This window comes from Marmota flaviventris, chromosome 1, assembly GCF_047511675.1.
Source record: "Marmota flaviventris isolate mMarFla1 chromosome 1, mMarFla1.hap1, whole genome shotgun sequence".
Taxonomy (NCBI): domain Eukaryota; kingdom Metazoa; phylum Chordata; class Mammalia; order Rodentia; family Sciuridae; genus Marmota; species Marmota flaviventris.
The window spans coordinates 63988883-64013302 of NC_092498.1; the positions used below are offsets into that span (position 1 = coordinate 63988883).

At 33.0% G+C, this 24420-nt stretch overlaps 1 protein-coding gene across 2 annotated transcripts in view; it reads right to left on the reverse strand.

The window, feature by feature from the left end:
• Hgf (hepatocyte growth factor) overlaps positions 1-24420 on the reverse strand; it is a 75423-nt gene that overhangs the window by 45411 nt on the left and 5592 nt on the right. Inside the window, exons 3-8 of one of the 2 annotated variants that reach the window (XM_071607875.1) lie at positions 22558-22723; positions 17269-17381; positions 15470-15584; positions 10273-10415; positions 3833-3953; positions 2212-2330 (exon numbers count right to left, since the gene is read on the reverse strand). In XM_071607875.1, the coding sequence (XP_071463976.1) occupies positions 2212-2330; positions 3833-3953; positions 10273-10415; positions 15470-15584; positions 17269-17381; positions 22558-22723 (777 nt within the window). The remainder of the gene's footprint in view (positions 1-2211; positions 2331-3832; positions 3954-10272; positions 10416-15469; positions 15585-17268; positions 17382-22557; positions 22724-24420) is intronic. The other variant, XM_027926336.3, reaches the window with a different exon arrangement.

Here is a 24420-nt window from a genome sequence, read left to right on the forward strand (position 1 = left end):
GTCAAATGTTTTCATGCTTTTGTGGAAGCCAGAGCACAACAGGGAAAGAGCAAAAAGGGAGGAAATTGAACATCCTAAAGTTAGAGGGAAGATCAGTGGAACAGAAGTGGGAGAACAAGAGGGAGGGAGGATGGATGGGAAAGGGAAAGAAACAATGGAACAAATTTAACAAAATCATGTTATACATATATATAAATGTATCAAAGAGAATTTCACCTTTATGTATATGTAGAAATTATGAAGCAAAATAAATCAATAAAGGAGTGAAAGGAAGATCAGGAGAAGAAAGCAAATAATGGGAAGGAGGAGAAGCAGAAATGGGAAGAATGAGTATTATGATCAAATGTATAATTTAGCAAAATTAACCCCCAAACTATGTGTAATTATAATACTTTTAAAAAACTTATCTCTCAGAATTTCTAGAATGTCAAGTTTATTTTAATATTTTAATAATAGCCTTTTCCAATCTCTAAATGAGCAATCAAATAATTCTTAAACTAAAACTTGTCCTTCAATAAATACATCTTTAAACGTTTTCAAAGCTCAGAAGATTATTTTAATCTGAAAGACATAGGTTTGGCTCACAAATTCTAATATTATTTTATTAGAAGTAACATCCTAAAAGCACCACACTCTACTTAACACAGCCATCAGAATTATCGCATGTTACTTACATAACTCGCCAATTCCCCTTTAGACAGAAAAGAAACTTATTTAATATTTAGGAGTGTCACATTCATTTTATTTTTTTATCTCCCAATTTCTTTTAAAAATATCTGAAATATTCATTGAGAACCAAAGAGAAGGGCAGTATGGACATCTTTGTGAGTATAATCATGCTATAGGATGAACATGCATGTGAACATGTGTGCTTATTCTTATATTATTATATACAAGAGTTATAAGAGTACCAAACACACACACACACACACACACACACAGAGAGAATGGAAACAGTTGGTTTATTGAACCTAACTGATTCAGAATGACAGAGAGATTAATATGATTAAACAAGTCAATGAGTGGAAGGAACCCGATCTATACAGAGCAACACTGTCACCAAGTCATCTTTTTTTAAAAAAAGGATAAAGCAGATGATTCAGTTTCCCTGGAACATTTTGTTTCATTCTGAGAGGTTTTCAGATTCTGAAGCTATTTCACATATGCTATGCACATCGCCTTTCTGTGGTCTTTATGAGTTGCCCAAAACATTTCCATTTATTAGTAGTGCTTTTAAAGAGAGAGAGATTCACCTTGACAGCACAATAGCGAGAATAATACTGAGTTAGGTTTCTTCAGAATACTAACCACATCAGGCTGCTATAGGAAAATATGCAAATATCTGTCCATGTTCTCATAATTGTGTTACTTCAGCTTCTGGTCCCTGACCTCGTGTTGCTGATATTTATCTCTCTATGATGCCTACATGCAAAGTTATCATGCCATCTTATGCATTATCACATCTTAATACGTTTATACAGCTCTATTGATCTTAAAGCTTTTAGTTTCTAGTTGAAAAGATAAGAGCTCTATTCGTAAAAACAAATAAAAAATAACTCTATATCTAATTAGTCTCCAGTATAATTTCAAAGAGCAAAAACATGGGAGTTACCCATGAAAGAGAGGACTACATATCTAAGGTTAAAGGGACACGAAGAGTAGGAAAACTAACTTTTGGGCATAAATTCAGGAGAGCTGGATAAATTTCTGCTGTTAAACTCAGCTTTCCTCATTGCCGCCTTTGTCATTCATCAAAAGGATCACAGCCAGTGCACAACTAATGTTCCTGTCTCTGGGGAGAACAGGGAGAGAAAGGATCCAGGATCCAGGACTAGAAGGTAAGAATCAAAGTTCCAATTTTTAGTATCCCAATGACTTTACAATGTTCTGCATATTCCCTGGTCGTTTTCTCTGCTATTTTTTTTTTGTTGTTGTTGTTTTCTTGATAACATTAAAATGTTTACATTTTTACCATATGTATAAATACTTTTTAAATATATGTGTGCATTAATGTATTAACCTTTTCCAAAATAACAACTCTTTGAAAATTCAAAAGATTGGGTAGGAGTATATAACACATTCTTAAAATATTAAAACCTGCACGCATTAAAGCATCAAGTCTTATACTTGTTAACCTGTCTCACTAATAATCGCCTGCTTAGATCCAGTCTGTGAGAGGAAAAGGAAGCAATAAATTTGACCCTAACTTACCACACATTTTAATTGCACAGTACTCCCAAGGGGTGTCAGGGTCAAGAGTATAGCACCACGGCCTCGGCTTGCCATCAGGGTTGCGGCAATAATTATCATCAAAGCCCTTGTCGGGGTATCTGCAAACCACACCGAGAGAAGTGTCACGTAAATCTGCCTGGGAACACACCTAGCCTTCAGCTCACAAGATAACTTTCTACTTAGTTTGGATAATACTAGCTAGGGAAAGTGCCAGTTTCTCATCTTTTGTTTTATAGGGACTGCTGATCATTAACTATTGAATCTACCTGCATATTCCACTAAGAAGAGAGTATCATCCTCTGTGCTAATAAGTTAGATCCATTTGGTATACCTGTCCACCAATTCGGATTCCAAATGAATCCCTTTCTCATACAGCCCAATTAAGAAACAGACTGCAAAAAACATGACCGCATATAGAACGCTCATTAAGAAAACAGGTCCTCCTCTAGGGCTTAAAGTTCAATTGGAAGTTTGGTTTCAATTGCTCTGTTACTAATGATAGCTCAGTTTTAAAATGGAGCTGTTCTAGGTCATGCCCTCAACTCCACCAGGGCAAGAGACAAACTCCATCACACCACTTTCTCCACATCCCACCTCCCTTTAAATTAACAGAGTCCTGAATTGGTAACCTGATTTTAATTGCTACCACATCCCTTCTGCTCTCACTTAAAAGAAAAGACATGCATTTAAAAAAATAAATCAAGAGTTTTAATTTCATTTAAAAGAACAACAAGAGGCAAAAACTAACAACAATCACTACAAAAAAAAAAAATAGAAGAAAAGAGTAAAAATACCTTGTAGCAATTTCCAAAGGAAGGTAGGGATGGCTTTTTCTTTGCAATATTTATATATTTATTCTTTCTAGTAAAAATAAAGAATTTATTTTTCTTTTCTTTTTTTTCCACTTCATTTCATGTGAAATGAACTAGCAAAAGACATAATCTGTTGTTGTTTTCAACTATTTAAGTTCAAAACCTTCTCCTGGAAAAAGCTAGCCCTGTCCGCCATTTTTAAATACATCAGGATAAAACAGCTAATGCATTATTGGCACTAGTTTTCATTCACTTTTTAGAGACATCTCCTAAGTTCAGGTGTCACTCATATGACCCATGGAATGTGAATCTTTGAAGATGCAGCTCTGGAAGGAGATTTGCTTGCATTTAGGAGTAATTAGTCCTTTCGTGGTTTGGGCCTATAAAAGTGGTCATCACTGAACTGACTCTGTTTTTCTTTCTTTCTTTTTTTTTTTTTTTTTTGCTAAAGAAAGCTCTGTTATTGCTTCTACTTTGTACCTGACTATAGTCTTGGTCCAAAACCTTCCTGATTTTAGAGACTCAACTAGTCAGTCAAGACCAATAAAAAGTATACCTAATATTCTCATATACCTCATCATAAATCCTTTTTCCCCAAAAGACACCTCTCCCAAATATTCAGCTTCAACAACACTTTCAGAAAAAGGCCGTATATTCAGGGGAGTTCTGAACTATGTTCAAGCCCCATCATTAAAACATCATACAAAGAGTTTTCAAGGAAGCTTATAATGGAACAAATAACAGTTTATACAGAGATTCGTGGGAAGCAAGGTTCATTGGTATTTTACCTTTCGGGCAAGAATTTGTGTCGATGTGGTGTCTGATGATCCCAGCGCTGACAAATCTTGCCTGATTCTGTATGATCCATGGGACCTCGATAGCTTTCCCCATTGCAGGTCATGCATTCAACTAATAAAATTAAAGTATGGTATGTTAATTGTTTCTGACAGCAAACTCAAGAACACCACTGTTTCATTTAAAGAACAGCAAATCAATTTCTCAGCAAACAAATTTTTAGACAACCCTACAAACCACCCTAATTTTAAATTGGGGACTAATGTCCATAAATAGTGGCATAAAATACATGCTATGGAACTCATTATATAGTTTAAGTATGTTAGTCTCATACAGATTCACCTGACGGCCAGGATGCTAACTGTAAAATTTTTCAGTAACTGTGCAACTGTATGTCAATACAAAGAGACCAAAAATATAAGATGGACAATTGGAAATTTTTCTCTTTTTGGTCTAAAATGCAAGGATCTTGGTGTCTCTATTTTTAGCACAATAGTGTTCCTCTCTCAACTCACCCTCCAAATACACATATAGTAATTGCACCATTCAAAATGAGCACATGGTATTTTCTTATGGTTAATTCAATAATCAGGAACCAATGTATTTAAGGAACCAGTTGCAGACAGAAATTGGGTGCAATTCAAAGGACACAGATTAGAAAGAACAAAGAAAGAGAAAGTAAGAAAGAAGTCACAGATCTTTTCTGTTAGTGAACATCCATGTTGTGTTGGCTGGGCAAGCTCACATTCTTATCCAGCACAGGATAGAAAATGACCTGCTATTGAACTCCTTGTACCCACTCTTTTTAAAATGTATAAGCTGATCTAATTATGCAGGATCTTACTGATGATTTTGTGAGGTTAATTAATTGTTCTCTTCTGGCTGGTCTCTTAGGTCACAATGAAAACTCTGAATCACGTCAACTAGCTGAAAATGAGACTTCACAAACAGAAGGTTGATTTGTAGCAAGGCATGCATCCTGCAAAATAAATCATTGCTTGGCTCTCCTACGAATCCGGCAAATTTCCCCAGACACATCATTTGTATCTTGTGATTACTGATCATCTAACTTTAGCTGAAGTAGGGAAAGATATCAATGTTTAGTTTTATCCACTGGAATCTAGCCTAATGTATATTGGTAGTAATTTGGAATATAATATTAGAATCATCACTTTTGAACCTCTCATTTTTACAACATAGCAGGACATTAACTATTAACTTTCTGAAACACATGATCTATCTATTGACTTGATCCATCTACTTCTTTTCATGCAGGTTAATTCACAACTAAGACAAGGGATCTATTCAGCTTCCCCTCATTTGATACTGTGATTCCCCAGAATACATTCAATAAGTAAATCAGAGGGGTTCAAGAACATATTGATAAGGATGCTCAGGTTAGCCAAAGTCAATTCCTCATTGAAATGCTCAGAAGAGGTTATACATCATCACATTTCAGCTTTTCATTTGAATGGAGTGTAGATTTATTTGGTGCCCCTTTAAAAAAAAGAATTCATGATTTGATATCTTCAATGAAAAGGATGCAGCATTTATCATTGTTGTTTGCTCCTTTGTACTGAATTTAAAAAGTAGGATAGCTATGGTCATTCATAAAAGTAAGCATCCAAATGTCTAATTTCTACTCTTCAATAATACTCAGGAGTCAGAATATATCTATTATATTTCCTTCAGCAAATGCATTTTGTAATAGTATATATCCTTCTAATGAGAGACAATAGAGTTATTTTCTGGGAAGCAATACTATGAACATTATTATAAAACATCTTCTCAGACTTGTTGAATTTTATTGGTCTTAGGAAACGATAGCTACACAAATTAAACAGATGATTCCATAAGATGACTATTTTCTAGAATGAGTGTGGTAGGTCAATTCTTCTCCAAACATTAATGTGCATAAAAATCTCCTTCAAATCTTGTTAAAAAGCAAACTCTAACTCAGTGATTCTGGATTGGGCATTAATAATAAGCTATCAGGGGATGCTATTGCTGCTGGTACTTGGACTCTCATTTTAAGTAGCAATTTTGTAGATACTGTGATCTCTTCTAAAGTTCTAAGTGTTTGGTGGCATTGGATTTTTAGGAGAGACTGAATTTTACTTGGATCTTGAAAGATAGATGAGGCTGGATAAGGAATAAAGGAAAAATTGCAATAAAATGGTATGAAAACATGAACTAGTATGTTCTGTTTGTAATAAAGTGAACAGAGAGTTATGGCTGTGGTTATTGGCCCAATGAGATAAAAAATAATAAATACAAGTTAGCAAAAATAATTAGATTTTGGAAGGCAATGAAAGTTGTAAGAATAGCAATTAAATGTGTCCTATGATAGAACTGAGATGCTAAAATATGCATCATTTTGATTACTTATTATATACTGCTAACATGTAAGATATCCTTTGATTGCTACAATGAAGAAAATACAACTCACACAAATTTTAAGAGACTTACCTAAAATAGAAAATGACAACCCTGTGTCTGGAACACAGGTCTTCTGACCCACACAGTCTACAGTTCTTTCCATTGTCCCAATTTTCGTTTTGTTCTATATACTTTTACACGTTTCTGAAAAAGTCTAACTGGCCATATTTTAAGATAAACTGATAATTTTAGGAAGTCAATATTCTTCCCTTATTCAAAATTATCTCCATTAGCTTCTGCCTTATTCTTTAGAAGAGTAGGTTACCCTCCTGTTGAATTCTCACCTATTGGAGGATAGAGAAAAAAAGGCCATGGGAGAGCAAGTAGATTGGTCAACTTATACTAGGTAAGTAACCAGAAAGTTTGCCTTTTTTACTATTGAATTAAACTCTCAGGTTAATAAAAAAAAATTACCTCAAGAAGGCCAAAATTCTGAACTTAGTTTTCAACCTTTGCAAATTCTAAGAATCTTATAAGTTTTCACAGCTCACAATCAAAACAGTATAGGTGGAAACCAAGTCCACATACCCAAGGAAACAGGTGAAAGTATGAATTATGCAGTGGTGCAAGGGGTTTGAGGATTGTCCTTGGACACTGTCTGTCACTGCCAGTTCATTATTTAATCATTCCAGAAAGTTCTTCCCTTTAAAAATAAAGATAAAAGCAAAGTACTATCCTATGTCACATAAACTATTCTTCAGTTCAATAGTCTAAGAATTGTTCTGACCTAAATAATAGTAGAAAACTATAAAAACTACACATAAATTGTAATATAATCAGGATTAATTTAACATCTTTATCATCATACCAACCCAATAAAAAATTGTGTACTGTTTTTCTCAATCATAAAACCTCATGTGTTGTGAGTTTGTAGAGTAAAACAATTATTCAAAGTATCTGAATCTATTTTGAGTCACTGTTTATTTTATTCCAGTAATTGTACTCCCTCAGAAAAATCCATACATGCAATTTCTTCAGCAAAACTGAATGATTAAAATATGAATAGTTTCACAAATTCACACTTACAGAAAATTGTTTTATTTAAGTCTATTTCTTAAGATTTTTTCCACATGGAATATGAAATTATACACATAAAGTTATGTTAGTGTTGTTTGGGATTTTAAGGTATTTTAAAAATAATGATTATGATTTATTTAAAATATACTTAATTGAGTACATGACAATCACTAAACATGACATTTGTTCCAGTGACTGATGAGCATTTTAAATCCCAAGTACTAAAACAATAAATGGAATTTTATGTACCTCAACCTTCTATACTTTTAAATTATGCATTTATTGGTAGTATTTTCTTTACATAATTGTGTAATGTTTTCTTTTTCTTATGTTGGCATATAAAATTATATATATATATATGTATATATGTATATATTTTATCACTTATGATGTTTTAAAGCATATATACATTGTAGATGGACTAAAAGCAATTAATTAACATATGTTTTAGCTCAGTTATTGCTTTTGTGCTAAGAACATTTAACACTCAATCTCTGTTTTTCAAGAATATAACACATTATTATTAACCCTAGTAACCGTGTTATACAATAGATCCTTTGAACTTACTCCTTCTTTCTGAGAGATGCTAAATGTGAAAAAAGAAGTTATTTTTGAGTGATTAATATATTTCAAAGTTTTAAATTGTATGAAAATAATATCAAACAAGATATCATATAATTATTTTATGAACCAAAATTCTGGCCAAATTTCAGACAATCACTCAATCAAGAGTTTAATATAATTACAAAAAAATCTAAATATACATACTCTTCTATATATTTTAATAGTCCAAAAGTTTAACTACCATTTTTTTCCTCTGTAATTTTAAATATAGAAAATGAGGATTACTACCTAATTCATAACCTTTAATACTTGCCAGTTAATAAGTTAATATCCATAGATAGAAATGGACCACCCATTATACTATTTAAGCATTTCAGATTGTGAGATTTCTCCATCATATATGTATTTAGTAGACGTTTACATCACATCTGCATTCTTTTTTGTATTTTTTTAAATCATTTTATAAATAGCTCTTTTTCTCTTGGTATTGACAATGCTGCTTATTTTGAATCCTCTTCATTAAAATACTACTAACACATTGCTTAATTTAAACTTGAATTTTATATCTGATTCAGTTCACATTCCCTGAAATATGTTTAGCCTACAGGGCAGGTGAATAGCCTTCATTTCCCCTGAAAGAAGGCTATTCCATTGTCAGACCTCTAATGGTTTCCAGAAAGAGCATATCTGCAACCGTTAGTGCGGGGGTGACTGAAAACGTCATGGACCTTTAATACAGACGAGCAATGCCCTTTCTGGGGAGGTTGGATGACCTCAAATTATTAAAGGATATTATAGAATTACATTCTAATAAGGATAACTGAAAATAGGAGTTTAAAAATTACTTATTTTATAACACTTTTATTCTCCATCGCCTATTCATCAAGATCTATATCAGTGTATTCTGATAAAGGTTTTTCTTATCAACCAGGGGTTGAAAATATCATTCCCACAGGACTAGGCAGGTAACATACATGCTAAACTGTATAAAATTTGATCAAATGACCTACCTTTGAAAACACTTTAACAGGTCAAAAAAAATTTTAGATAAATAAACAAAACTCCTTGCCAATGATTTTTCAATCTCTGTGATAGTGGAGATTCCCCTAAAACAGGATTTTTTTTTCTTCCATGTGCAAATTTAAGACAAATATTAATTACAACTTATTCATACAAAACAGACTTGTTCATAATGTTATCACAGATAAGTTTATTATTTTTAAAAGAAAAGAAAACAATGAAGAAGTTATATAGAACAGAATATGACATGGAATAAAAAGTAAGAATTTACAAACAGATGAAACTGGCTCCACCACATGAAGTCAAGGATTATAAATTAACTAATAACAAAAAACACATTTGCCTTCTCTGTGACAATTAGCTAACAATGTCCTTTACTTGTTATTTGATATATATAAACCTAATATAAAAGGATACTCATGGAGGATATATTTTCAAAAAAAAATATTTGGTTAATAAACAGGTAAAATATCTTATTATAAAAATTGGTCAGTATTCCAGCAGTCCCTTCCCCTCCCCTAGGACTGCAAAATCCTAATGAACTTTTAAAATAATTTATCCATATCTCATTTGGATTTGGAGAATTATAGATTTTTGACAGAGTTGAAAAACCCAGATATTCGGTAGCCAAATGACTAAGAAAACTGAAACCACATACAATGCTGAAATGGTTATTATTCCATCTTGTCAGTCACTCAATTTTCCACTGAAATTGTAAAAATAGTACTCTTTATGCTGTGAGAATTTGGTTAAAAAATATATATAGACATGGGTTTAGGGTACCTGACTTCAAGAAAATTTGGGGCCCACTGCTTCCATCTCTTCAGATACTATTCTGAGTGGCACTCAGTCCCAGTCTGTGTCCAGTTTGGTTCTAGTCACATTTTCATTAAATGAAATGTACACAAGGGTTTCAAACTTCCATTCCACTGAGCCCCTGTTATATTCTCTTCTGGGTACACAGACCTTGGACATACCACATCAGAGCAGCTTTGACCAAATCTAGACAGAAGCACGTGCTGGATGAACAGACCTACCATTACTGCTAAAGAGCTAATTTCATTCAGCTCCTTTCAGGTGATCCATGAAAGCAGAGTTGGAGGTAGGTGAGCTTAAGACAGCAGGTAAGTAAGCCCACTTTTAACTTTTCCCCAAAGGGATATCTCAGGCTGACATTTAAATTCAAGTGGATAGCTTGCTCCATTATTGTGCAGTAATCTGGTAATCATCAGATTGTAAAACATTGTGTAAGAATGCTCAAATAATTATCTATGGTTGCATTTGAATGAACAAGATGTTTATTTGTAATTGATTTGCTCCTATTAAGCTTTAATGTGAGTTACAGTTCTACACAGGGGAATAGAGTCCCCACACGGCATTCAGGTTCATTTACCTTCTGAACACTGAGGAATGTCACAGACTTCGTAGCGTACCTCTGGATTGCTTGTGAAACACCATGGTCCCCCTTCTTCCCCTCGAGGATTTCGACAGTAGTTTTCCTGTAGGTCTTTACCCCGATAGCTCGAAGGCAAAAAGCTAGTTTTAAAATGATAATCATTACAGTATAAGAGCATGCAACTTTATGTTTGGCCTATTAATTTTATGAATTAATAGTAAGATTTTTCTGAAAGTAAAGAAACCCTTAAGTCTCTTATGTATACTTTCATATATCTTAAATTCTGTCATTTCCATATATTCATAAAATACTTGAATTTTATTAAAGTTTACCTTACCGAACTTCCATATTCAACATCAAGAATTATTAGTATCTGGATTTTCTAAACTGCAAATACTCAAGCATGTAATTGGTGTATCATAAAAATACAATTCCAAAGCTCTAATGGAAGACAGCAAGTGCTTGGGCAAGGCCACTAAAGAGAGAACTGGGAAATCACTGCAATCAACTTCGACATCTCACCATTACCCTGCTTATGCAAGGTCCTTAGCTGTCTGATCACTGCTTTTCTTTTGAGGACTAGCGCCCCCTTCTATACAATTGAGAAACAGATTGATGAAATAACATGAACAAAGAATACAAAACTGAATCCAATCTGGGCTCTCATGTCAGCTCTTTCTCTTACTAACTGTGACACCCAGCAAGAAAGGCAACCTCTCCCAGCCTGTTAGTTTTACTATATACACACTGAGTACAAACATATCCTATAACTTTATGTGGTTGTTTTAAGATGTTCAAAGGATGATGGAGTAATTGATAGTTGAGAAATGCAGCCTATGATTAAGCACATTCAACCTTGTAGTCACTATGATGTCATAATAAAGAACACAATTGCTTATTCTCTTCAAAAAATTTTATAGTATTGATTATAACTGGGACTTGTTGTTCCCAGATATAACTTCTAATAGTAAGCCATTGGGTGCTGTAACTTCAGTACATTACCTTCACCTAAAATTTCTAGTGCCTTTGTGATAGTTTTGTTACCAGCATAAAGTATTCCAACACATCAGAACAGGCCAAAGCCTATATATTATTTTTGTATTACTCATGAAATTGGACTCAATGATGATACATTTGTCTGCTAGGCTGCACAGAAAAATCATTAATAAAGGAATATACATCTGTAGATTATACCAGTAAAAAGCTTTTTTTGAAAATCATCTCTCATTTTCACCTTTCTATTGTGTATTTGCTACAAAAAAATATTTCTGCTTTGCTGATCTCAGAATCTCAGAATTCTACATGTACTTAAAGTCCAAGGATATGCTAATTACCTTTGGCTGGTCATTAGCCAATATATACATGCATCATCATGTTTCATCTCATAAACACACAGACATTATATGTCAATCAAAAAGAAAAAAAGCATTTTTTAATGTTATGACACAGAATGTATGCAGGCCTAGGTCAGGTACCAAGCGATGTTTTGCAATAAAATTCTTTTATTTAGACATGAATGTACATAAACCAGAGTCAAGTCCTCTGAAAATATAAATTAGTGCTCAAAAAGAAATAGCCTATTCTAAGAGACTTATCATTGAGTCAATATTTTCAATGAACCAAATTAAATATTATAAACACTATGCAACTCCAAAGTGTCTTTAGATAGTTTATAGCCTTACTTCACTAACATTGTAAGTGTGCAAAAATAAAAATAAAACATTAGGACATAATTAAAGCTCATCATAATTTCACAGTGGTTTCTAACAGTTATTAATTTAAAAAAAAACTTTTATTGTCTTAGCTCCATCATTCCAGAATATTTTTTAGTCTATCTTTTCTTGTTTGTGACACCCTGAAATTATTTTCTTTCATTTTTTGGCCTATCCTCAAATTGTCATAGAAAATTTATATAATACTCATTTTTTTGACAATCAAAACTGACTTTTGCTTTCTTATATTCATGAAGTCAAACTTACTTACGAAAATTCTACCAAAACTCTATAATATATAAAAAGTAGAGTGGTAAGAATAAGTAGTTATATCACAAAACCATATTGTTGCCTCATATATTTCACCTGACTAGTGTATGACATGGTCCTTAAACAATTTATCTATTGTTTTAATTTCTTCATTTAAAGGATAAATGGGACGAGCAAAATTACTATATGTTGCATTTTTCTGTCCTTTTAAAATTAAGTTTAGTGGCTTTACCACACATTCAATAAACACGTATTCAATATCCACAGTCTTAAAGAGAATTTTTAAATCCATGCATGCACGCACACACACACACACACAGAGAGAGAGAGAGAGAGAGAGAGAGAGAGAGAGAAATACATATACATCTTTCTAGTGGATTTGCAAAGCCAAAGAGAAGTTATTAAGTAGTGAATGTGTCAATCAATAATTTAATGGAGGAAAAAAAACAAGAAGAAAGGAAGAGAGAGAGATAAAGTAGAAATTAAAACAAGATATGGTCAAAATTTGAATAAAGTTTTCCCAAAAGACTTCATAAAGTGAAAAGTTGGGCTTCTTGCCACAATTCTGAATCAATCCATATCAGATGCCTCTTTAGAACATTGAGGTTAAAAAACAGTGTGGGGCATCTCTTTTCTTCATTCTTTGGTATATTTGACCTTTTACCCAAACTGGTTTTCTTTTGTGTCCCAAGACGGTTAGCCTGACTTTCCTCAGCATCCCATAAATGGTCAAGGGATGAAGGCTGGCCCTGCCTTTTCACCTGTGAGTGTTCTTGTGACAAATATTTACAAAAGCCTATTTCACACAAGGTCTGTGCCGGTCTGTAGGCTCTGTAATAAGCTTTTGGTCACACACGTACTATTTTTAGTACTCTGTCCTTGCTGTTAGCAAGGCTTTAGGAGAGAAGAAATATTTGAAATTGGGTTATATCCAAATATATTTTGAAATATATACTAGGTCTTCTGGGTGCTAGCCTCCCTTTCTTTTCTTTAATATAAACTATGCTCCGAGGAAACTTTATCTATTCCATCATCTGCTTCCTTAATGAATGCTGGATGGTTAATGAAGGATATAGATGTAGATATCAGGTCACCTGATTTTCTGGTTAAGCTTCTATACTAATTTCATCATCTATCATCATCTTTTCATTAAGCCACTTGTAAAATATTTCAATTTAGGGAGTCAACAGTAAATCACTCCTTCAGACACAAACATAGTTCTTTTTCTATTTCCCGTAAAATTGGTGTTTAGTTAACACTTAAAAGCATTAAGCTATCAAGCAGATATTCCATAAGCTGCTAATTGATTAAAATTAAATGTTGTTCCAATTGGATACAAAAATAATTTGATTAATAATACAATATCCCCTCAGCCATAAACTTCTATACCACAGGTAATGTTCTTTGGTAAATAGCTGATTAGACTTGAAGCCAGTTCCCAGAGAGATACATTTCGCATTTACTCCTCTAGCAAAGAATCACAATCATAGAGAATTTGGATTGAAATAAGACCTCTGCTATGTCAGTTCAATGCACTCTCTTGGACTAAGGTAGGATTGATTTCAAATGCTATTTCTGTGTTTGTGAAACACTTTGATCTACCTATTTAAATAAAATGTCTTCTTCATTATGCAGATCCTTAAGAAAAAGTCAATTATACTGCTCATTTTGTAACATAAAGATAGTTTCCAAGATATTTCCATGTAACTGTTACAAACTAACTTGAAAAAAATAGTTTTCTATTATTAAAATGGGGCTGGGGATATAGCTCAGTTGGTAGAGTGCTTGCCTTGCCTGCCCAAGGCCCTGGGTTCAATCACCAGCACCAAAAAATAAAATAAAATAAAATTGTATTTGGATGTTCTATTATTAAAATACTGTCAACTGGTTCAGCTTGGACACTGAACTAGGTGGTGTAAACTAGGCAAGATCAGGGTTTTGTCCTATTGAGAAAGAACTCTTTCTTTATATGTGGGACAAATAACTAATCTCTGTTTACTAAAGCAATATCAACCATATCATAAACGTATGCTAATAAAAAGCAGAATAAAATCAAAAGTGTATCCATCAAGGCCAAGTCATCATTAGTATTGCAACAATGTGTCACAGACTGTGTCCTACTGATAAGCCAAGTATTTTGTGCCCTAGAGTTGTTACAAGCACAGGTTACATAGTGATACTGATTGGGCTTATCACTATACTATTTACTATTTACAGAAATACACTAAGGTTCTTTATGCTACAGTGTCACCATGTATATTAAATAGAACTAAAACCCACTACAATGTTTGCATGACTGTGTGAGATACACCAGTAAACTGCTCAGCAAGGCACTTGCCACTGGAAACTGAATCATCCAATGTATTTACTAACCAGAGGAGAGTTGTTTCAAAACAACTTCATTTCCAGTTAAAATTATTTGTGAAATAAATTTGTAAAACCATGTCTATATTTAGTTCTCTGGTAGGTACTAAATACATATATTTTTCCTCCACAATGATTAAATCTAATGAGCCTATGAATATTATGTTTACCAGTCTTTAAATAGTACTCATCAATTATAATAAACACAATTCTCTTCAGTGTAGACATTTAATTTCCAATTTTCTTTATCCTTTTTTAGACAATAGTGAAGGGAGTAATTCTGAGGCATGAGTTATTAGCTGTGCTTCTCAGCTTCGGTTGTGCTTTGGAATCATCTGGGGAGCTGCCAAAAACACACTGGTATCCCATTCCCCCCAGGGATTGATTTAACTGCTATGTTTCTCCACATGGTAAGATTCTTCAAGGGCTTGCAATAGGTGATTTTAATGTGCAAAGTTGGAATCCACCAACGTTAAAGTACCCTTAGCCTACATAAGGTCCGAGTCTGATACACTTTGATTTATCACTATCAACCCTTTACCTACATAGTGTTTTCTCAAAGGCAAAAAGAGGAAAAATCTTTTTTCCTCATAACGTATATTTTCACTATTTGTTCACAAACATCAAGATTAATAAATTTAAGCATTAAAGTAAGAAAATGCAGGCCACATTTTAATATAACTTTGTTATTCTTTTGGTAAATATCAGTCATAAGCCTTGATTTCTTACAATTCAGCAATGTTGACCAAGTTTTCATAGAACTGTAAAATCATTCACATGGACTAATGTGAGATTGTTAATAGGCAAAAGACAGAGGCCACATCCTCTTTTCTTCATGCTGTTCTTACCTGTGTTCATGGGGTATCATGGAATTCCAGGGCTGGCACTTGATGCCACTCTTGGTGATAGACACTGTTCCCTTGTAGCTGCCTCCTTTACCAATGATGCAGTTCCTAATGTAGTCTATTGAAGAAGCAAAAGAAAATGTTGTAAAAATGTGTCTTTTTTTTAACCTTATTAATATTGTGTGGGTTTTTGTATGCTGTATTTATTAAAGAAAAAAATAAAATTCCATTTAAATCTGTAAGAAATTAACACTGTTCAACTATTTCAAATAACACAGACATGTCTTTCCTAAAGCTTCTACTATTTTCAAAATAACAGATTTCAGAATAATCTAAAACAAACAGGAAGACTATTGAGAAGCTTTAATTTTGTGAGTATATTAAACATAGATAACCACAGAGATCAATCTTTATACTTAACACAGAATAATAGTCTATATTCTCAAGTAGCCAGGCCATTGTGATTTGCTCATGTGCATAGTCTAAAGAAAATATTAAAAATAAAAATTGATTCTTAAACTCTGTTTTGAATTCAGAAGTTTAAGATAACAAAATTAATTTCTTTTTTTAACTAGGTAAAATTGTGTGATATATATATATGATAATTATATTAGTTTGATTACTATTTTTCATATTTTCTCCAATATTTAAGCTGCTAAATTACAAGAAAGCTGAATTTTAAGAAGCTGCATATTTCTATCAAATAATAGTACTATAGCTGTTAACAAACTAAAAGAAAAAATGAATTAGAATGCTCTTAGGTTAGATTATGAGTTGTTTGTGGATTTGCAGAATTATTACAATATGTAGAAAGATTACCTTATTTTCTACCATCAATTTCCTTTTAATTTTAGTTAAACATTAACCCATCAACACAAAAAATCTATATATAGTAACAAATAACCAAATTTAATAGGACACATCATGTTTTTTGAAAACACTAATTTTAAAATAAAAGTTATTTTCATGTGTATAATCCATAATTATTGTTTTCTATTATGGGAGATTTGATTTGTAAATTGATATTTATTTAATATTTTATGATTTAATTTACATAATTCTGCTTTTGAACAATGTAAATATATTGTGAGTTCAATATCAGACCACCAGAAGAGAGAAATTAACAAATAATACAGTCTAAATCCCTTTTTAAAAATGTTTTAAACCTGGCTGGGATTGTGGCTCATTGGCAGAGCCCTTGCCTTGGAATTATGAGGCACTGGGTTCAATCCTCAGCACCATATCTAAATAAATAAAATAAAGATATTGTATCCATCTACAACTTAAAAAAATAGAAAAATACTTTAAACCATTTTTTTATTGGTACATATTAATTATACCCTATTTAAAAATTTTTTTAAACTATATGATTAGGTATAGATCCAATTTATTTGTCCAGAATCTCCATATTTTATTTCTTATCAATTCACTATAATAGATTAGATATCCAAAGTTCTTAAAATTAAAAGTCTATAAGCTAAAAATTCAACACAATACAGGGTACTTAATCTAATAAGATAAGGAGATACTTTCTAAAATAGGAGAATAGGAAGAATACCAGTTCTAAGAGATGCCCCTTCAAAAACGCCAAAGAGGAAGGAGGACATCTAGTTTATAGAAAATTGGGGAAATATTCTAAAAATAGGGTACTCCTTTCATCAGGCTTAATGGATGAATTAACTGCAATAACATATTATCATATAATGGAAACATCAGTGGGGAAAAGCAGGGAGGCAGGAAGTGACAGATGTGTTATTTCATATTTTATTTCATTATGAAATATTTAGGAAAATGTCAGTTACCTTTGTTTTCATAGAGGTCAAACTCATGGCCGAACTCTTTTTTTACTCCACTTGACATGCTATTGAAAGGCAACCAGAGGCATCGTTTCCTTGTTTTATCAAAAACAAAAGCCCTGAAAAAAAATATCTGAATGAAAAGAAGGAATACTACTATTTATATAATTTTGAAAGAACAGCATATGGTTTACCAAGGAGGACAATATATAAAAACAGAGGCATTACTGTATACTCATAATAAAATCATAAGTAATTTCAAACTGACCATTTTGATGCCAGATGAGGAAAAAAAAATGTTTTGTAGGTATGGATTTTATATCAATTCAAATGCTATTTGCAATGTTCTCATGTTATTCCAAATTACTTGTAGAAAAATAAGAGCTTCAACCAGCAATGTCAATATGTAACACAACTACCTGGTTATCTGTGAAGACTTTTTATTAAATACCCACCAGGTTAGATTTTATTTGCAGTTACATACAAATTATTTGAGATATCGGAATGAGGTTCCAAAGTTTGTAATTGTACTAAATAGATTTTTAAATGTATTTCCTAAGGTGCATTAGACAAATGACCACTTCTGGAGATTCTCCTAGGAAAGAATGTTCTGAAATCAAATGTTTAAAATTTTTCACATATAATATCCCTTCTTGGTGAGTCATGATATACTAGAGATTATTGAAGGCTATAAAAATCTTGCTATGAGGATAATTTTGTTTGCTCAAATCACTATTTCCTAAATAAGTTTTCTTGCATAGGCATTTTAATAAAAAAAATGTAAGTGTTAGAGAATATGCTTTTGATGTATCATCTTAAGGAAAATTGCTAAAACGTGTCACTCCTACATAACCATAGCTAAGAATCATACTAGATTTTGCTGTTCTGGTTCATAAAATTTTTATCTAAAACAAAATGATAAATACCCCCAAAATTGCTAAAAAAAAAAAAAAAAAAAAAAAAGTATTTTTTATTAGGAAAGTGGGTAAATGCTGGGATCCTAATTAGAATAAGTTATACTCTATGTATGTATAATATGTCAAAATACACTCTACAGTAATGTATATTTAAAAGGAACCAAAAAGAAAAAGAAAGGAAGGAAGGAAGGAAGGAAGGAAGGAAGGAAGGAAGGAAGGAAGGAGGAATTAATGAATGAAAAGTATTGGTACAGAGTTCAGAGTTTTCAGTTGCTAATCTCATTAAACCTTTCTCTCATTCCGTTATAACAATATATTCTCTAAGAATAGCATTTTAAAACGTTGTTTTACACATCCATATGGAGTGTTTGAGACTGTCAATTACATGGTTGTATTTTCTTTCAAATATGACTTTAAGAGTTTTTAATCTGAGCTTTATTTAGATTACCATATTGTTTTAAAAAATGACTTTTTTCTATTTTCTAGTCGTTTTATGTCTGGAGGGCAACTTCATTACCAGGCAGTCATGGCTAGAAGAAAAAAGACTCCTGTTTTCTTAAGTCAGTTCATGAATTTGGAGAGCCATTTTCTGGAGAGCTTAGAACCAGGCTTTCTGTCATCTTTCTACCTAGCAAAGAGGAACGCAGTTCCTATAACATCAACACTGTTGATTCCTGCTCAAGAGGTAATAGTGTTTGAGAATGTTCTATACCTCTGCCTCACTTTACACAACTTTCTTGATGTTTTCCAAGTAGTGTGGTTTTCATCACTTTTTAGTCCTATGACAACTCTGGAAACAGGATTTTTTTGATTCATTAAGAACCAATGGCAGTGTCCAATCCCAGAGCTCTGAAGTAGCGCGTCTGCATTCTGAAAATAGGGTTCTTTACGACCGAAGTCTTTTTTTTTTTTCTTTCTTTCTTTTTTTCTTTTTTTAAATTCCTTTTTAAAATTTTTATTTTAAAGTCTGAAGGAGAAAAAAAGGTCGTCCCCCTTCGGCCGTCGTCGTGGACTCTGTCGACTGTCCTCGCCCCTTCGTCGAGGTGACGAGGCGCTGTGGTCACTGTCTTGCACATGCCGGACGCGCTCTCAGGAAAGCCAGGGCTCCCGAGGGCAGCTCCACACCATTTCATGTATTTTTAAACCCAACTCCTAGCACTGAAGATGTTATTAAAAAAAATGATAAAAATTTAAAAAAAGAAAAAAAAACCACAAAGATGAAAAATACCTAATCTCTAATGTGTAGCAGTTACATATTTACCAAATAATGGACTCAAAAGAAATAGATGTTTGAAGAGTGCTTTATATATTAAAAATTGCTTTATGTTTTAAAAATGATCAATGTTTTGATTGTTTTGCAAGGAAGAAAGACAATGGAATAACATACCCTCCAGTATGTTTTTAAAAAGTCTGTGGACATTGTGCTCCCTGCCTGCTCTATCAGGAAACCTGTGCATTACATTTTTTTTAATTAGCTTTTTAATGGTTTTATCAAAACAAAAAAACAAAATTAAAAAAAAAAATAGAAAAAAAAAAAGTCCTGCAAGATTGCAGATCAACAAAAGCTGGTTTTACAGAGGATCATGAACTATGCACAACCTAGGTTCAGAACTTCCCTCAAGCTTAGTAGTGCATCTAGCTGACGACCCCTCCTCAGAGTGAGCATCGCATTGCCAGTACATGCATCCTACATATTTGATATGCATATCAAATATACGTGCGCGTGTGTGTGCGCGCGTGTGCGTGCGTGAGCACTCAGTCATACAGCTCCCGTGCTGCCATTTAGCCCTGAGTCGTAGAGAAAACTCCCAATGTTTTAAATTTGGGGAATGGAAGAAAGAATCTGTTTATTTGGGGGTTTTGTTGGGGATTTATTTTTTCTTTTTGTTTTTTTTTTTTTTTTTTGTTGACCTTTTATTTTGAATTTAAGATGTCTGTAACTCTGAGATTAAAAAACAAGTTTGTGGCTCTTAATGTTTTTCCTCATAGAATGTGATTGTTGAAGAACATGCACCGAAAGTTGCTTTCAACAGTACAACGCTTTGTTGAATTTTAATAAATTGCAATTTTTTTCTTGGCAAAAAAAAAAAAAAAAAAAACCAATGGGCTGGGGTTGTGGCTCAGCAGTAGAGTGCTCGCCTAGCATGTGTGAGACCCTAGGTTAGATCCTCAGCACCACATAAAAATAAATAAATATATTGTGTCCAACTAAAGAATAAATTTTAAAAAGAACCAAATTTCAATATGTCCTTTCAATTCTAAATAACTGCTGTATTTAGGGACATGTGAAAATTTTACCATTAATGGGCAGAAGAACCTTGTCTGTACGTACGCAATATTACATGTGGTTTTCTGCATAGGTCAACATATATTTGAATATAAAATATAACTCAACAAGAATTTGATAAGAAAATCTCAAACTTTATATAAATGAGATATTAGAGTATTTATTAATAAGGCCAACGTGACATTTTCAAAGCAGCAAAATCATCTTAGCCTCTACTAAATAAAACAAAGTAAGAATGATGAATGTGAATATTCAGTGTTAGCGATACTTTTGTTACTTTTAGACCAAGGAGAATATGTTTTCAGATTTATAGTTAAAAATCAACCATGAAATACAGTTATCCTTTTCGAACCCTGAGGAAGAAAATACAATGCCAACCTATTCAATTGCCAAAAGAACATCTAGATAAATCTACAGAGCTGAGATGTTGACTGAAAGTAATTTTTCCTAATTTATTTCTAACAGTCTCAAGGCTTTATATAAAAGACGGGGAATGAAACAGAATTAAATAATTGTGTTAATTGTAGCAAAATAATCATACAAGCAAAGTCAATTCTCATTCCCTTTGCCAGGAAATATTTCCCTGAAAGTAATAGCTTGGCTATAGAAAAAGAAAAGAGATAGTCCTTCTTCTGTCTAAATCTGTTGAAGACATTCTTTGGCCATGTTTTGGTTTAGATATGAGGCCTTCCCCTGAAGATCATGTGTGAGACAATGCAAGAAGGGAGATTAATCCACTGATCTGGATTAACTGGGCTATAACTCTAGGCAAGTAATGTATGGCTGGAAGAGATAGGTCATTTAGATTATGCCCTTGGGGTTTATATTTTGCCCCTGGTAAGCAGTGAGCTCCCTCCCCCATCCTCCCCCACTCTGTTTCCTTCCTTGTTGCCATGTCTTGAACTGCTTTCCTCCACCATGCTCTTCCCCCAATATGTTTTGCCTCACCTCGGGTCCAGAGTTATGGAGTTGGCCAACCATGGACTGATCAACTCTGAAACCATGAGCCAAAATAAACTTTCCCTCCTCTCTGTTGTTCTTGACACATTTTTTTGGTCACAGTATGGAAAAAGCTGATTGAAACAATGCCCTATGCCTGCAGGTCTATAATGTTCATTCCTCGAAGACTGATGAGATAAAAGTAGTACTTCTTGTCATGACATATTGCTAAACCCTGTGTTAACACATTCGGTGTCACTATTCAAATGTAATAAGCTAGGGTTAAAAATTTCAGAATTTTACACACAATCCTGTTTTTAAAAGGAGATAAAATTGGGAATGAAAGAAGAGAAATAAATGAAAAGAGAGAATTTTTACAAAGAAGAATAAGGAAATACACCTCCTCCTGGCAGTTTGGAAGACTATTGAGATGAAATCATCACCATTCTGGCCCCAAGCTATGTCTTATCCACTGGGATCACTGGCAAAACAGTAAGGAATTCTTCCCTATGAGGTCACATGGAGACTGGTAAAAGATAAGAAACTGTCTAGTTCAGTCCCCTCCAGCCTCCTTGAAATGCTCAATCATTTTTCATGTGAGACTTCATCATCACTATCCCCTAACTTCTTTTAAACAGGCTCTGCTGCTGACACCAATCCCTCTAGTTTTTTATCTAACTCACTCAACACCTTTTATTTAAATCCCTGAAGACAACTGTATAAGTTGCAGTAAATTTTGGCTGTTGCCCAATTTTCTTCACTTCTTTTGCAAGGGAAAAGAAATGGTTTATTCTTAATAGAATATTTTTTAAATGTTGGAGAGATAAAAGTCAATTTAATTTGATTTTAGTTAGATTGTGCATAAGATGAGAAAACAAAAGAAAAAAAAATCAAAAATCAAGGACACTGGATTTTACAAGGTGGTTTTTGTACTCTTTCACTCAAGACATACCTCCCTCAACTGAAAGATACGTCTTCTATTATAATGAGGTAAATCTAGAATTCAATTTAGTTTAATGGGCAAAGTACATATTTTGAATACAAAAGAGAGAGAGAGAGAGAGAAAAAAGTAAAACACAGTTACAATGTATATAAATTTATGTGTACACAATATTTGGGGAAGTATCTTAAGAAGGAAATTCAAAAACTTACTTGCAAGTGAATGGAAGTCCTTTATTCCTAATACATCTATTGGCACATTGGTCTGGAGTATTCATTTTTTTGGTTTTAATCTTCAGTAATGGGTCTTCTTTGATTAGAGTTGTCTTAGCTGACTTTTTGAATTCATGGAGTGTATTTCTTCTTTTCTTCTGTCCCTCTATTAATGCAAAAAATAAAAAATAAATATAGGAGAAATCCTTGTAAGGCTTATATAGAAAAACAAGTGCTTAAAGATTACCTACAGCAATTTTATTCAGTAATATACTAGATCTCCAGGACTGGGGGGTGGAGTGAGTTAGGGAATAGTTAAGAGCAAGAGAAGACTACTTGTCATATGGAGTCACGGATCTACATTTCTTTCAAGTGAAGGATGCATTTCAAAATAAGAATACAGTTCATGCTAAAAAAAAATAAATAAATAACCCTATGGAAACAGTTGTTAAGTAATTAGGATGGAGTTCACCCTAAAGAAGTTATATTCTCCCACCAGCATGCAAGCAAGCATCTGTGCAAAGACCATACCATGCCATGCTTCATAATTAAATTTTCCATTTTCTTTCTAAAATTGGTTCTTCTGTGAGTTGAGTGTTAATCAGTAAGACAATTCAAAGTGAGAAACTTTTCACTAAAAAACACAGTGGACAAATTCTTCTGATCTGCTTTTGAAATTGTTTCATACTTTTCATATTTTAGCCCTCTCTTCTCATTTACAACATAAATGTTTTCTGTGCTTTAGGGCATTATCTCTTACTATCACTGAACTGTTTGTCTTGAGATCAAGCCAAATGCTGTAAATCAAATGTATGTAAAACTTCATCCTTTAATGTAGCAATATCATTTTTCTTCATGAAAATATAAAACCCTAAGATAACATGAACCCTCCTACTAAAAACCTGAAAAACAGAACCAAAACATCCTCTAGTCTTAATCTTATGGATAACTTAATAGTTCAAAAACGTATTGCTTTATTCTTGGTTTTCCCAAGTCTAATAATGATCATCATCTTTATAATATGGATCAAAATATTTTATAGATTACAGCTGTCATATAACAGGTATGAACATGATTGGGCCCCTTTGCCTGTCAATCTCTTGAACATCCTTATAACAAAGGCAGTAATGATGCCTTCATTTTCAAAGCAAAGAAACCAACAACCAGGGAAAAATTAATTGACGCACTTAGAAGATCTCAGATTGAAAAGCCAGCTGCCCGCCTTCAGAATTACAACTCTGAACTACTCGCCATGCCATCTTTATCTAAGAATTGTCAAGAATGTCTGCGGAAATATGATTTGTAAACACTGAAGATTCGGTTCACAGCTATCAATTCAGAAGAAACTTGGATGGTAGAACAGGACATGTATTCCTGATCTTTATGTGGTACAAATGTGTCAAAAAAAAAAAAAATGGTGAAATACTCTGTGTAGAAAATTTGGAAATCTGGCTAGCAGAGTGAGGTACCAAGAATGGCATCACATCCTGAGTTTGCCAGAAACAACTGGCTCTAGTTGGTTTACTAAACATGCAGATGCTATTTATTAAAGTCTCTCTTAACCTGAAGCCCACAATAAATAGAGAAAGCATAAAGTATTTTAAATTTTTGGTTCTCTGTAAAACTTTAAAACAATCTCCTAAACACTGGTGTAATTCCTATAAGGATACTTTCATTTTTCTTTTTCTTCTTTATATTTTTATTTTTTGCTTTTCTTTGCCCTTTAAGATAGAATGGCTATTGGGCTATGGTACAATAGATATAGGTTAAAAGATATTTTAACATAAAAATTCAATCAACCAAATGATCTATCAATGCTATTTAATGAAAATGGGGCCAAATGCCTTGTATAACATTGGCAGA